The sequence below is a fragment of the Dinoponera quadriceps genome, unplaced genomic scaffold (genome assembly GCF_001313825.1).
Source record: "Dinoponera quadriceps isolate SergipeBrazil2010 unplaced genomic scaffold, ASM131382v1 scaffold458, whole genome shotgun sequence".
Lineage (NCBI taxonomy): Eukaryota > Metazoa > Arthropoda > Insecta > Hymenoptera > Formicidae > Dinoponera > Dinoponera quadriceps.
Genome location: NW_014554796.1, coordinates 143,149 through 159,713, shown reverse-complemented (window position 1 = coordinate 159,713; position 16,565 = coordinate 143,149). Strand labels below are relative to the sequence as shown.

General features: G+C 35.3%; 2 protein-coding genes across 3 annotated transcripts in view; one reads left to right on the top strand and one right to left on the bottom strand.

Moving 5' to 3' along the window:
• LOC106741945 (RING-box protein 2) overlaps positions 1-16,565 on the bottom strand; it is a 70,377-nt gene that overhangs the window by 9,697 nt on the left and 44,115 nt on the right. The gene's annotated exons all lie outside the window — the stretch shown is intronic.
• LOC106741942 (facilitated trehalose transporter Tret1) overlaps positions 8,686-16,565 on the top strand; it is a 37,938-nt gene continuing 30,058 nt past the window's right edge. The window contains exon 1 of the mRNA XM_014614402.1: positions 8,686-10,309. Coding sequence (XP_014469888.1) covers positions 10,244-10,309 — 66 coding nt within the window. The 5' untranslated portion in view covers positions 8,686-10,243. The remainder of the gene's footprint in view (positions 10,310-16,565) is intronic.

The following is a 16,565-nucleotide window of genomic DNA, read 5'->3' as shown; positions in this document are numbered from 1 at the left end:
TTCGTAACTGCGACTTGTTGAAATTCGTCTCACTTTTGCGACGTCTTGAATAATGAATCAAAGCTCATACGGCAATCATCATTATCATAGGTAAATTTGCTGCGAGGCTCACAGAGGGCAAGCAGAGTAAAAGAAAAACAATAGAACGCAGTACAACGAATTAATATTCAAGGAACTCACGTTGTTCAGCATCGTATGGACTGCGCATATTCAATAACGTTTTTCAACAACCTCGCTGAATTTATGCAGCCGTACTTCTAATAGTCGCATTTTGCAATGATAAACGTACGAGCGTTACATACGGACGACAACAGAGCGTACAGCAGTTAACATTAGAAATTTTTTCATCGACACACAGGATTTGAAAGAATTGCGTCCGAATGTCCACTGAGAACACGGGATCTTCAGTTTTGCATTCATTTGCGAATATATTAGGTTAAAAAGCAATATTTTTATAAATCATCGTAAGCAACGTAATGTTATCTACATCAATCGATTTATTCAGATTTCTCATGAATGAACTATATATATATATAATATTAACAGAAAGAAAAAAGCAGACTCTCTGCAGAATATCAGCTTTGAACAGTGTACGTTTTCTCGGTTGTGACTTGCGCGCTAATTTCTGACTTTTGTCCTCCCGAAAGAAACATAAGAAACTTGACGATATTTAAAATTGTCGTTTAAGAATCTGGAGTAGTCGCCGCGACTATATTGGATTCGTGACGTCATAAGCGACAATTGACATAATTGAGAAATATTGCATACTATTTGCAAATAAAGAGATATTTGGATAAAACAACACTTGAGATCGCTTGAAGACATTTGTGAAAATGGACGAAAACTCTTCTTTTCTCTCCAGACGGTTAATAAATAGATGTAAAAGACAATTAAGGTTCTGTTAACGTAGAAAAACATACGGTTTCACAATTGTTGAAAGGAGTGGAAAATATGTTATCATGTATAAAATTTCAAGCTAAACCTGATTTTCCATTTTTACTAAGGGTTTAATAAGTATATCACAAGTTACACCTGGGTTTAATAAGTATATCACAAGTTACACCTGCATAATAAATCCTTGTGTCAATAGACGGGTACTTATTCTAAATTACATGTTATAATTTTTCCTACGTTTTTAGATGGATTTTATTACGACGCTTTTGTGAGTAAAACAGAATTTTTTTCCACCAATTTGATGTTTTTATCTTTTTTTATAGCAGATATCCAGCGCATTGACGGAAAGTCGCATTGACGTAAAAATGCATTGACGTAAAAATGTATCCATTGACACAAGGGTTATGCAAATGATATGGAAATAGCACGCAATAGAAAATTTCATTGTCACTACGCCATGCTTCACGTGTATAAATGCGGTCTAATAAGCGTTATAAATACTTTGAAGCGTTTCTCCTTCTTTTTCTTCCTTTATTTGGACTCAAGATAGATGAAGAAATAGAAATACTTCAAAGCATTTATAGCGCTTGCTGGATATATTCTATCAGTTCATCCTTTTGTCATTCTGAACTGTGTTGCTCTGCGTTATATTACTGTGATCGAAAAGTATCCGAACTTTATTTTTAAAAATCAAAATAACAAATCAATCGTCAAAATTCTCATAGTCTCCTTCAATGTAGTCCCCACTTGCAACGCATATATGCCAGCATTTGATCCAGTTCTGGAAACATCGTTCATACGCAGCAAACGGCGTGGCCATCAGTTCACGCAACGATTTTTCTTCGATGTTCTCAATCGATTCGAAACGCTGTCCGCAAAGTGGTTTTTTCAGTAGGGAGAAAAAATCGCAGAGGGCCATGTCTGGTGAATACGGTGCTTGCGGGGTGACATTCGTTGAATTTTTTGTCAAAAATTCACGCACAAGTGTCAGGTTTTTCGGAATCAAGCACGATGCGACCCGTTTTATGACCAGTACATTGGAGAAAATTACTATTGTCACGATCCAAATGATATTCCAACTTCATTTGCTATCTCTCGCACAGTCAATCGACGATTTTCGAGCACCAATTCTTTCACTTTCTCAACGTGAGCGTCATCTGTTAACGTTTATGGTCTTTCAGAGCGTCTTTAACAGATTCTCGGCCTTCTTGAAACTTCTTAAACCATTCAAACATACTTGTTTTCGATAAACAAGCATCGCTATAAGCTTTTTGCAATATTTTGAATGCGTTTGTGAACGAAATTTCGTTTGCAACACAAAATTTCAAACAAATTCTTTGCTCCATATTTTTCGACATCGTAAAAATCGACGTACACAAAAATCTTCACTGACATAAACAACTGCCACTCTCAAACGGCTTGAAGGAACGCCATGATTTTTTCACCAAATGTGAAAGACATGTGTATCAACTTAAGAGAACAAACTGATTTAATTTACAATTTTCTAGTGATTTCTAAAAAAATAAAATTCGGACACTTTTTGATCGCAGTAGTACTGTTGTCAATGCAAAGTTCTTGGCTGATTATTCCTTAAGTTTTAAGAGAAGTTGTTAGAAAAGATTTGATTCAAAATGAATAAAGAGAGGAGGGAGATAATAACATAAAAATAAATAAAAATAAATAGAAAACTTTATATCTCGAAAATATATAGTTCCTCAGTTATTTTTCTTTATTTTATCGCTATCTTTTTTTTTATTCATTTTCAGTGTAGAAAACTTTAACAAACTTTTCCATAAACTCTCATTTATAGTTATACCTCTTTTTTTTTCAATTTATATTTATATACATTTTTTCTAGATCTTAAAAAAGTTCTTATCATAAGTTCATATCGTATTTAAAATTATTGTAGAATTAAATTTACACTTGTTCCTCATGTGATACGGCACTTACGTAGCCTTAAAAAATAGTTTAAATTTTTATAATTAAACATGAACAAATCATACTGTAAATCCAAATATATAATTTTTATACATTTGCATATGTAAAATCGCGTAGTTTTTACATTTTACAAATTTTTACGGGTGTTATTTTTACTACACGTTTTATCTGTGTCATTTTACACAGTTAAATTGCGTATATTTTACTTACTTACATATCAAATTATGCATTTAAAACGTGTAAGATTTTAATTTAAATTTAAAAGATATTTATTCGTTTTTATTTTTTATGTACAANACTATTATAACAAACTTATCGTAAACTTATATTATTTGTATAATTATAATTATTTGGAACATTCGGTATTTTTTAATTACAGAGAAAATTAAAAATGAGATGTTATTGGTTAGAGAGAAAATTCTTAGTGTTTTTGCTCAATTCTTTACCGAAAAATGAAGAATAAGAATTTGTTCCAAAGCCTAATGTATACTTTCTCATAATTACAAGTAAAATTACATATAAAAAGATCTAAATATGTGTAAAGTTGTTTTATACGTATATTTTTTACATATTTGTATTAATTGATTAATGTATTATTTATATTAAATTACACGTTTAAATGTAAGAATTTATTTTTTGTGGGAAAATATGTAATTTTTATACGAAAAATCAAATCACACGCATAAAAATGTAATTTTACACATACAAGAATTGTATTTACTACACTTAGATTTGCAGTGTAGAGACGGAGAATCACTCCGCAGTAATTTTCCGTATTTACTTTTATTTACTTTGCAAAATTATCAAGTTTCTTAAAAATTGTAAACACAGAGTTCGTAAAGACGTCTTGTGATATAAAGAGCACAATCTTCCATGCACTCAAATATGCACATTTGTCCAAGTATAGAAATTTTAATTTTTTTCGATTCACGATGAACTGCGCAAACGTAAACGTGCATTGAGATAGGAAATGGAAAACGAATGAATATGAATACCTTATCGGGATGCGTCGTACTTAGTTTAAAAGCGCAGTGTGCTTTGCATAGTACGCAGTTGCAACGTCTATGAGATAGACTGCGCTCGTTCGCTCCTCGCATATGAAAAGTTCGTCTACGATTTTTCGATTTATCTTCACAGCCGCAGTGTATGAAGAAATAAGTTTCTATCTCTTCTAGTTTCGGCCAGTTTTTATTATTGCAAGCAAAATGGTAAGATTTCTTGTTGACGAATCGCGAATTTGTGCAATATACACGTTTGATAATCTATTTAACATTAAAATGATAATTAAATTTGTAGCTTGTAACATTCGTTTTTCGAAAAGAACAATTTTTTACCAACAGCATTGACTAAAAATTACGAATTATACGGTTATCTTTTCTACATTTTGATACGTATGCAATCACGTTTCGTTCATATACAGGCAACATTTATTGCCAATCTCAATGGAAATATAAGCCTGAGGACGGCAATTTTTCGAAAACTAATGTCTTGCGGGGAATCGGTTTGTTACTCACAAATAAATGTTTTGTTCCTCAGTTAATTATTACAAGTTATAATATAAAATAGGCAAAAAACATACCTCTCAACAAACTGTGTCTCTGAAGTCTCACTTTGTGGAAACTCACAAATTATTTAATGTTCACAAATACATCATGAACTATTCAGAGTTCGGGATTCCTTTTTAATAGTTCTCCAGTTTTGGATAGATTAAGCAAATAATTCTGTTCATTAACATTAAAACCACTGACAATTAACGTGTACCTTTCTACCGGAGCAGTTTAAATAAGATGTTTGAAAAAATTCGTAATGCAAAGAAAAAAATATTTATTCGTTTACACATTGCAACAAAAATTACGATTAATCTCAGAGAATGCACACTATGAGAAATCGGAGTGTTTTATAAGAAAAAATTATAAACTGATCATTTTGACAGCTTCGATAGTTTTAGTGTTAAAACAGAAAAATGGGTCCGAACAAACTGAGGCGCAAAGTTCACGCTGCGCTTCTCTTTGTGTACATGAGTATTTTTGACATTCAATGCAAGATTTCAAAAGACTTCTATTATTATTTAAATTTAGTATTTAAATAATTTTTATCCTCTGAAAAAAGTGCTCCTGCAAGTATACACATAGGTAAGACACTAATCGATTTACGCTGGTTGGGAGTTTTTGGTATTTTAAAATAATTCTGGTGTAGTTTTGAACGTATCTAAGCAAATTATAAAAAGTCCTAGTGATAAACATTAACCAATATTGAAGAAAAATCGTTTGTCGTACGCCCGTAAAAGGCGTACTTACAGACTTATGAGACGCAGGTCGATTTTCGAGAATTTTGGGAAAATATTTCTCGTGTAGTTTTGAAAGTGTATAAGCAGATTATAAAAAGTTCTGGTGTGAAATATTATGTAATACTTTTTAAGTAATTTTCATTGTTCGATGAAGGTGCCTTTACATAGAGTACATAGATAAGACATCGGTTGATACTGGAGAATTCTATGCATTCTAAAATATATCTCGTATAATTACAGGAATATTTAAGTATTTTCTAAAAAATTCTAGACAATGACAATATTGCGATTTTCAAATAAATTAATACTGCTCGGGCGCCGCGTATTTAGAAAGAATAATGTGAAACGCTGGTCGAAATTTCGGAATTCTGGTTATTCTATAAATGTTCTACATTTATTCTATAAACGTTCTCGCTGTTTCTAAATACTCTTTTTAAGGAGCCTGAGCGGTATATTAATTTAATTAAAAGTCGTACAGTATTGCCAGTGCCTAAAACTCTAGAAAATGCATAAATATGCTCAGAACTATGTGAAAAGTATTTTACATAAATGAGAACTCCGAAATTTCAGTCAGCGTCTCACATTATTCTCTCTAAATACGCGACGCTCAGGCAGTATTTATTTAGAAATTTTTCAACATCACCAATGCTTAGAACATGCTTAAATATGCTCAAAATTATTCGAAAAGTATTTTTTGTTGGGTGTTTGATATGGTTCGTACAAGTGTTCGTGTGAAGGTAGAACGGATTAAACTGAGCAGAAAAGTCCTCTACCATTTTGCAAACAACCACATACAATTTTGAGTTATTAATTATTGAAAATAGCCATATATAAAAGTTTTTTAAAATTAATAACTGAGAAAAGGACTTTTATGTTTAGAGTGATCTAATCCATAAGTATGTGATAGCTGTTATACCTAGCGACATACATCAATATATTAAACCTTGAACCTCAAATATTAAATCTGTTGTCTAACATATAGTTTTCAAAGCCTAATAAGGCGTAACTCGCACGATTCGCAATGTGTTAATTAGACGATCACTGTCGCTCGATACCGGGGTTAATGTTTACTTTTCAAAAGTTTCAGCATTCGAAACTTCAAGTATTCAAATTCGAATTTCAAATATTTCAAAGATCTGAAGCTTTGGTGTTCAAATTTTGAAAATATCAAAGCTTTGAAACATTGGAATTATAAAATTGTTAAAATATAAAAAACGTCACTTGAATTCGCAAATCTAATTTCAATTTAATCTACCGATCTAATATATCGCTATCTAATATCATCATATAATCGCAATTTCATTCGCAAAGCTGTACTCTTCGAAGCTTCTGAGCGCGAAGATTACGACGTTTAAAGATATATCTTCAAAACATCGGTTTGCAAAAATTCGGAAGTTCGAAGTTTTCTTCAAAGCTTCGAACCGTTCCAAAGCTTTGAAGATTTGAAATTATCGAAGATTAACAATCCTATTCAGTACTGCACACTATTATATTCACATTACGAGACAAATTTCGCGGAATATGAAAAAAAGAAGTTTGACATTTATCATCTAATTTATTTATCATCTAATTCAGATAGAGAGTTCATTCGGTGCTAATCGATAAGTTCAATGAGTTCAAGTAGGATATTTATATCTCTCTGCAAAAGTATTTATATCCAAATTGGATATTTACATTTGCGCCAGGTTTTAAGAATATTGATTCTCAATTTATTCTAGAAATCAAAAGCTGAAAAAGGTATCATGTGGCATGGACAATAGAGTTTAAAAAAAAAAAAAGAAAAATATGGCCATCCGGTGCTGTAAATCATAAGCAGGAATGGATTAAGTATGAAATACGAGCATAGCTTGTTTCGCAAATAATCGTGTCAAATGTTTGCTGCGTCAAAATTAACGTAGTACTCCTATCATGGCTAGCAAAAAATACTTCTAACTATTTGTTAAAAATTTAGCAGCAAAGATACGTCTTAAAAGATGAATATATGAATTTGATCTTTGTGTGCTTTTACGTTGCTTAAATGAAATGGTGTTTCGCGATATGACGAAACATGCTTACGCCAATGACGAAACCTTTTGCAGGATTTGGTATAATACATCAAATATTAATCACAATTTCGATAAAGAAACTTCTTTTAGTCTTTAATGCTTGCAACTGAGAGTATTAAATATTGCAATTTTTTTATTACCTTATCTAAATGCATAAATAAATATTTCCTATAGTGTTTTAGGATTGTCGTATAAAAATGTGAGTGAAATATATCAAAATGATTTATAATGTATTCGACAAATACATCATAAATATAAATAATCTTAAAAAAATGTGTCCTGTTAAAATATTGTCCAAAACTGGGTGTGTTGCTGTCAATCCGAAAAATATCAGTAAGTGGACTTATTATAAATTACAGGTCTGGTTTAACCCTTTGGGCCCCAATGGTATATATACATCCCATCAAGTATTCCAAAATATCTCATGTGCCGTACGATTCCCGTTTTACGTTGTATATTTTTTTAACGGACTTTTTTGGTCTGTCTGAACATTTACCTACGATATTTAACTATAACCGGCAACACTGAATTATGCTCGTTGTTCAAAAATAGGAAAAGAACGAAGGACAACAACTATTTGCCAATAAGTAGTGTATTATTGTACTTTTTGGTTTCAAATAATAAAATTTTCTGAAGATAACTGATTTTTTCGTGTACCCAATGGGATATATACAACCCGGAAAAAATGTCTGTTGGGATGTATATGTCCCAGCTTTCTTTTGCTTTTTATGTAAAACTGTTATTCTATACAATAAGAACTCACTTACAGATCGCCAATAAGTACAAATTGTCCAAAATAGTTATCAAAGAAAAAAGAAAAAAAAAATTGAGTTCCAAAGGGTTAACAATAAAAATAAAAAGCAAACTAACTGCGCATTTACTATATTCCTTTCACGCGATCAATGAATATAATCATAACGAATACATGAAAGATATCAGATTATCGATTATCACACTGTGATATGTTGCGTCACTACTGATGAATCATTGACTTGAAGTCACTTGAACTGTGATAACTACTTTTTGTAATCATCTTGTTCCGGCAATACAAGCCGACTTATATAGAATTATTACTTGAAATATGTCCACAGTTTTACGATTTTATGAAATGAGTTAGAAAATAGCCCATACAGAGCAGTTTTACGATTTTATGAAATGAGTTAGAAAATAGCCCATACAGAGCAACGTTTTAGGAAAAGAAAAAAAAAGTAAAATTGAAAATCATAAATTACAGTGAGAGGTCTTTCGAAAAAATAAAATAGGGCTGAATAGGGCTGAATCGGGCCGAAGAGAGAGGGGGCTTGAAACAAGCACTCATAAAAGCGAGTTAGTTTTTTCAAATTTGACATTCCCGTAATGAAATAAATTTACATACACACACACACACATATGTTATTATATATATATTACACACATATAATGTAATAAATATCATAATATGTTATAAATTTAATATATATTATTATATATCTATATGTACGTATATATGTACATATGTATATACGTATTTTGGGACAACTTTCTGTTTTTTTTGGAATCATTTCCCGTGCTATCCCAATGAAAGGGGATAGCATTTCTCCTTCGCTTGTAAATAAAACACGAGGTATATCTTGGCAATATCAGGCAGATCGGTTAGTACCATTGAATGAAGGAAACTAGAAAAGAACACACAAGAAGTACTTTCAAACTAATTTTGTAGCTAACCGGTCGGATGACGCTGATGCAACCGACATCTAATTGTTACTTCTCTGGATGTACCCTTCATATCGCACACCGCTACCAATCTCGTCAATCTGTGTAATTTCGCACACCGGAGTACGGTATGACGCAGCCCCGTCGGGCGCCCCGGTGACCCATCCCTACCACGTGTGTGAGCGCTCCAGGAGAAGGAGGCGGCGCTTATACTTCCAGCGTATATATAAAAGAGAGACAACCCCCCAAACCGATTAGCAAAGTTCCCCAAACACACGTAACACTACACTTTTCCATGTCGAACGAGACGTAGCGATCGAGAAACGACGCAAACCGCGGGCGACAATAAATTGCTAGGTTGTGGACGACAGGAGAGAAAGTAAAAGGGAAAAATAAAGATAGACGGAGGGAATAAATCGAGATCCTTGAACTCGACCGGCGAAACGGCAAGAATTTCACGCTGGCACAAAGAGAGACGCCATCGACGAGATAAGGCAGCCGTAATTTATTAACGACGAATCAAAGACTAGCGCAAGACGACGATATAAAAAAAACAGAGAGAACGATTATATTCGCAAGGGATCCTCGACGCGTAATTGTTAGACGAATTCGTAGGTGAGAACGAGCGGAACAAGACGTATCCTGGAATCAAGACATCGAGTGGTAGCGGAGCAGCGGAAAGAGCGGGCGGAGGAAGAGGTGGACGGCATGAAAGACGGGTAGAGATACCACGAAACGTCATTTAGGCTCCGCTCTCGTTCCTTGCGTGACATCCCGAGGGTGCGTGCAACCGACTCGTCTTCACGAGGGCAACGCCGCTGACGACGACGTACGCACTCGCGCACGCACGCGGAGCGATAACGAACGCGATCGATCAAAAACGCGCAGGGAGAAAGCTCGAAACGCCGCAGGTGACGACGACGACGACGACGACGACTACCACGACGAGAAGGACCAGGCCGATAACTGCGACGACGTCGACGACGACTGCGTCGTTCCGTCACAACGCTGGAATCACGTAATTGTCACAACAGCCCCACGTGTGACAACTGCTCGTGACGTTCGCACGCACGCACCTGCGTACACCTACGCACGCGTCTGTCGGCCGACCGACGCGTACTGCACGCAACAGCCAAGCCAAGAGAGGAGAGCCGCGCGCGCGACCTACCAACCGGCCTCCGTGCTTCATCGGCGTCGCTCGCGAGGGGCCCACCTTCCAGCAAGAAGTCGCTTTATTCACCAAGAAACGGAAAGAGATATACGAACGTACTACATAATTACGTCGCGGGGACAGTCAACGACGGCATATACTGGATAGAAAGAGAGAAAAGGTGCGGAAACGTGTCTATCAGCCGTCGATCCGGCCACTTCCTTTCACGCCGCCAGGATGTCCAAAAGGAGACAGATGATGCAGCCATGGCCTCTGTGCCTGCCGCCCTTCGCGAAAACGAAGGTAAGACGCGCTCATCGGCCCGAGTTCTTCTCTCCTAGGTTTCTCTCTGCGGGGTCTGGTTTCCCCGAGAGCTGGCTGCTGGTTTCCGCGCCGCCGCCGTCTTACTCCCGCCGCCGGTCACCCTCTCTCGCGAGCTCTCGTTCTTTTTCTCTTTCTCTCTCCGCCTCTCGTTCCCCATCTTCCTTCCCCTCCCAACCAACCCCACCCATGGGCCACTGGAAATTTCCACTGCACCGACGGCAGGCGTCTGCCGCCTTTACGGCCTGTTTTTTCGGCTTTCCGGCCGCGAACTCTCTTTTCCCGACTTCTCTCTCTCTCTCTCTCTCTCTCACACACACACACATACGCGCCCCTTTGCTTATACCCCTATAACGTAAATTGCATTATCGTCTCTGGCTTCTCATTCTCTCTTTAGGCTCGCGAGTGATGAACCGTTTCAGGCAGAAAACCGTGATGTCAATCATATTTTTCAGCTTCAAAAGTACAGGAATAAAGATACTTGATGAAAAGTAAAACTGTTGCAGTATACATGTGATATTGAAAAAATCAACTTTATACATTATTTTCAATGTATACGTTAACTGATCTTTGATTAACACTAAAGTCGCAATTTTCTTGGCATATCGCTCATATTGTGATACCTCATAAATAAAGGGACAAGTTTACAATTCCATCGATGCAACACCGCGAACTCTCAAACTCACTTGTGCCATTGCTCTGGTCACAACGGTTCGTACATTCTCGATCGCTCGTGATTCCTTTTTGATCCTAAGCTCTTTTGTACCCGTTCCTGACCACGACATTGAACAGTCTATATTTAACGCGCGGGAATCGTACGTTGCCTCGAGAAGTCATGATCTAATGATTTTCTCGATCGCGAAATCACGTCGACGTTATATATATATATATTTCTACAATGTCGACACGCTGAAATTTTATACGATGCGATCTTTTGAAAGAATGAAAGAAACCACAAATTCATTATCTCGCGCCAAAATTAGGAGAAGCGCCCACACGTACATAAATTGACGATCGCACCTGGTCTAATCATCCAGTGAATCGAAGTTCAACCATAAATCAAATCGACCAAGCTGCAAATTTCTTCTCGTTTTCAGCATCTATACCTGAATCCAAATATTGATGCTATTTTGACGCTTTAAGAACAGTTTGCGTCTACTTAGGGAAAGACGACCTACATAAACTATGGAAAACCTACTTTGCTATACATGTAAACTTCTCTCTTGAACCTTGAATTCTACACAAATTTAATGTTAATGCTACCTTGAAGCTACAAGTATTCTCGACACTTCAATTATTAAGTTTTTATGAGTAACCAAAACAACCTATTTTGACACCAAAAAAATAACGAGAACGGAAATTCAAGACACCATCATGGTCAAAATAGAAGTAAATCATATCACTAGAATTGGACATATTTCATTATCTTAGCTCGCCTACTGCGCTGTAAAATTGAATATTTAACATAAGATGAAAATTTGGACAATTATCGGAGAAATTATACCGGTTTTCCTAAATCACAGCCACTTCGAGAGGTCAAAGTCGCGCGCTCGTACGAGAGAGACTTTGATGTGTAATTAGTTAAAAGACTCGGTCATTTCGAGTCTGGAAGCATTCCCTTTGCATTAGCTCGTTTCGCGAACGTTTCACGAGACGGTTTTCATTGCGCCAGATAACCGGACGCTCTCTACCTGCATGTGCAGCTCTCGCCTCGCGGAAATATCGATCGGTGTGCGCGCGCACTCTCGCGTAAAGCCAGAACAGACTCTCTGTTTGTAAAAAGATAATGTATCGGGAACCGATACGGCGTTTCGGCCAAGATGAGAAAATGCCGGATTATTCATGCACATCGCGACATCGACGTGCAAAAAATCCAGTTAATTTATAGAATTACAAAAAAAATTACTCGTATACTACTGAGCGGCATTTTATATCGATATTATCGGTATGACACTGAAACGACGATCCGTATTCCTTGAGTTATTTATACAAAATATCCTGATATACACTTCTCATACACATATTGGGAGTTACGTAACGAGTAAACGAGGAAATTTCCGAAAACTTTGGGTAACGCGCAAATATTTTCGTTTTGTGGCAGATAACAGGCGGAAACATAGGGATACGTTTTGGAAAGCATTTACAATTGGTTTTATTCATCGATATCGATATTCGCTACATATTTGACGTTTGCTATATTTCACTTCCAGATATTTTTCTTTTACGGCCCGATAATGCTTCTTTTCTTTAAATATTGTTTTCTGTTATGTCATACAATGAGACACGTGAAAAATATATTAACAGTGGCATTGCAGTAAATAATTAGATTTCGGATAAAAATAATTGACAAAATCGCTCGGCAATGAGAAACGGTGTGACTTGATCGAATTTGAGAAATAAATTAGAGATACGTTATCTCACATTAACCGCATTCAGTTTCACGGACAGGCACCTTAAAAATAAACGATTCCGCGCGTCGGGAGAAAGATCGTTGTTCGTGAAGAAAATTTCAAACTGTCTCTCATAGATTGAATAACTTGTCGTTGTGTTCATAGATCCGGATGGCTCGATGCTTATCTGCCTAAGGGGATACAGTATCGAAAGAAAAACGTTCGATACTTGACTTATCGGAAGGATCGTATCGGTAGTGTACACACACACACTGGGAAAGAAGTATCGATATCAGTTTGAAGAAGAAAGTAAACCCTTTATTGTTTGTATCTGCAAAAGTTATATTCTTGCATTTTCCGTTTTCCGTTTCTTCATCTCTTAAACTATCTCGAGGTAATGAACATTATCAAAGAATCGTAGAAATTCTTACGGTCGTAAGGACATAGTAATACTTGTAATCATGTAAAAAACGGTTACGTTACAGATAATGCTCTCCCCTATATAATTTTTGAATTTACAAATTAATATTATGGAATGCGGAAAAGAAATTACAAAACTTAATTATTCATTATCAAATCTCTGTTTCCTTCGATTTCGATGTTGACAAAAATACTGACGAAAGAGATATTTAAGGAAACTGAAACGTCATGAAAATATCGATACTCTTTTCGTATCATTTTCATTTTCATCCATCCCATACTTTTGTAACGCTGATAGAGAACATCAATAAACCATATGACAATAAAAATCCGACTTTATTATTAACTCTCGAAAATGTTCGAACCTGTTCCCGTGCGAGTCACGTGGCGCGTTACGTTAGCGACAATACTCGGCTATAAAGCGTTATCGACTTTCAACGTTGTATCTAATTACGACTATTATATTATCGACCGATATTCACGGCTCAAGGTAGGCAAGAATTAAGATAACGTTACGCGACGTGCAAATTTCCATTTGCTCCGTGATCTACACTTACAACTACGCGTCAATATGTCTAAAATATCAAGGACGACTAGAAAACGCGCAGATACTCGTCGTGGGCGACGATAAAATACGGATGCAAAGTTGCATATGTAGACATTCGGCCGTTTGAGAAAATATTCAATCTCGTCATCATTGAAAGTACAATGTACAAGCCAATTCAAGATAGAATGACCGAATAAATGCAGGAAGCATGTGTGTTCGTAAGATTTTAAATCAAGGATTGTAAAGACCGATTCACCGGTAAGGATGCTAGAGCTTCGAGTTTTTTTAAATTAAAATGTCAAACACCCGATAAATGCTCATTCTTCAGTATTCATTCATCCATGTCTACTCTTCCGAATTAAACGTCTTTGTGATTAAATCACGAATAAAAACCTCGTTAAGAACTACTTAAATTTCAAAGGAATTCAGATTTCACTTTCATGTTTGGAATTTAATTTTTCTTAAATTCCCTAGTTTGAAAAAATTATAGGCGTATTTCAACATTCAAATGAAGAATGGCAAACGCAAATTTGCTAAAATTATTTTTCCAATAAAATTAAAATTTCTGTAGAAAACCATATATATATATATACATATATTTAGACATAATTGTATAAATATATATATATTTTTTTTATTTATTTATACAATTATGTCTAAAATTAATTTTTCAATATAAAAAGATTAATTTTTTTTTAAATATAAAGTTACAACTATGGATAATCTCACTACAAAGCAATCTGCATTTCTCTTAATTTAAATGAAGATTTGTGGTTAATAAAAATGCAATAATTATATATATAGGACATTTTGCAATATTTATGCGCATAAATCATTGTGGCAGTCACTTAAAGACGAACCAGACAAAATTCGATATTCATAATTAAGCATCGCTCCAAAACTCCGTTTGATAATCAGTCGATAATTCGGCTATTCTCGTTTTATTACCGACCTGGCACAACGATATTCGTATTCGATACATTCTATCCATTCTCATGTTAATTTACCGGCGCGAACACTGAAAAGAGCGCCGAGAGTACGTTAAAACGCTCTGTTCAAACGTAAAACGGGTTATAACGGGAAGGGGCAAACGCAAATTCTTGCTGAAACGTGCAATTACACAATGACACTGAAACAATATCACATTTTTAAAATGAAACTAGTGCAATTAAAAAAGAAAGAAGAAAAAAACTAGTGCTATTAACTACACGAATTGAAGTGAGCGAAAAGAATGAGAATGGTTTTATCTTTTCCGACAATAAAATAAAATAATAATTGCGACAGATGCAATTGATTACCTTTGATAGATAAACACATTTAACTAATTACTTCCAAATGAATGTGATATTAAAAAGAAAAAGAGGGAGGGGAGGATAGGGAGAAAAAAGCACTTAAAATCTACAATTTATCACGTCATCAATCAATTGACACGCGTTCTACAAACTTATTTGTGTTTCACAATGTAGAGAATGTTGCATCCTCTAAAATGCGCGCGTCGTAAAATGATTAATAGATTGCATATTTAAACAGATTGCATAATTTACGAATTTTCTTTGAAATAGCGCGCTTCGCGCCACGGAGCATACAGAGCAAAAATATGTGATTCTTTCTTTATTAAACGCTATTTCCTATATGATTCTTTTTCTAATATTCGAAGGTACTCGTGTAGGTAATTTTACGCCGTATCATGGATGAATCATGACAGTTTTACGTGCACTGCGTTCACCGGCGGGTATTCTTGAATAGTTACGCATCTCGTAAACATTGGTTGTATATTGCGTATAATGACAACCGAGATATCGCTCACTATCGCTCGCTATTATGGAGTAGTTTCCCACCCATTCTTGGTACGAAATAATATATTTCGGCCAGGGAAACATGAGAACTGCAGTCGATCTATCTTAATTGTCAGAAAAGCAGCGCTAAAATGCATCAGCCATCGCAGGTGTCCTCGCCGCTGGTATGTTCATTGTTGCTCTAAAATTACGTTGTCAAAATTTTGAGTAATCTTCGAGCAAAAATAGAAAATAATTTCTTCTCAAAATAAATTTCCTACATTCTCAAATTTGCCAGATCTCAAGAAGCGCAAATTGATTTTTATTTGTCGTCAAAAAATATAAATATTTTCGTTTAATATTTTGGAATGTCGGTGTTTCGATTTTTTTTTACTTTTATATACTTTTATGTTATACATATTTGTGAATATTTTTGGTTGTTTACTTATCTCAAATGCCGCTTTTAATATCATTTTATTGTTTTTAATATACTTTTTTGTTTCTTTATTGAAATTTATTTCGGGAGAAAATTATTTTTTTTTACTTTTGTTTGAAGATCGCACCAAACTTCATAACATCTAAAATTTCTACAATTTTGAAATATGTAGAACATAATGCTAGTTTCACTTAGCGAGTATTGCAAGTTTCATTTCGTCTCGATGTCAACTTTAGATCACTCGATTTGGGAACCCAAGATGAACCACGCGGGGTACGTTTTGTATTCATAATTTTTGGCACGAAAAAGTCGGCGAAAATATTCATGGTACGAAAACAACAGCAAAGATCTCGCGACACAATATATCACGCTGTTCCGCCGATCGCAACGCATTCGTACTCTTATTGCTCGCTGCATTCGCTTGACATCGACTTTTTTTAACTGGCTATTTTAGGGGAAGACCGTCTATGTGACTTCCTTTTGCTTGCAACTTTTACTAGCACCATGCTATGCTAGTAAGAGAATCTTGCACGAACAAAACAAATCATTGTCGTTATGAATAATTAAAGAAACAAAATTTCCGAACTAGAGAAACTTAAAAATTCGTTTCAATCTAATCCGACGTTTGAGCATATTTTCAAAACGCTTGATTCTGCAAGTTACCTAACAT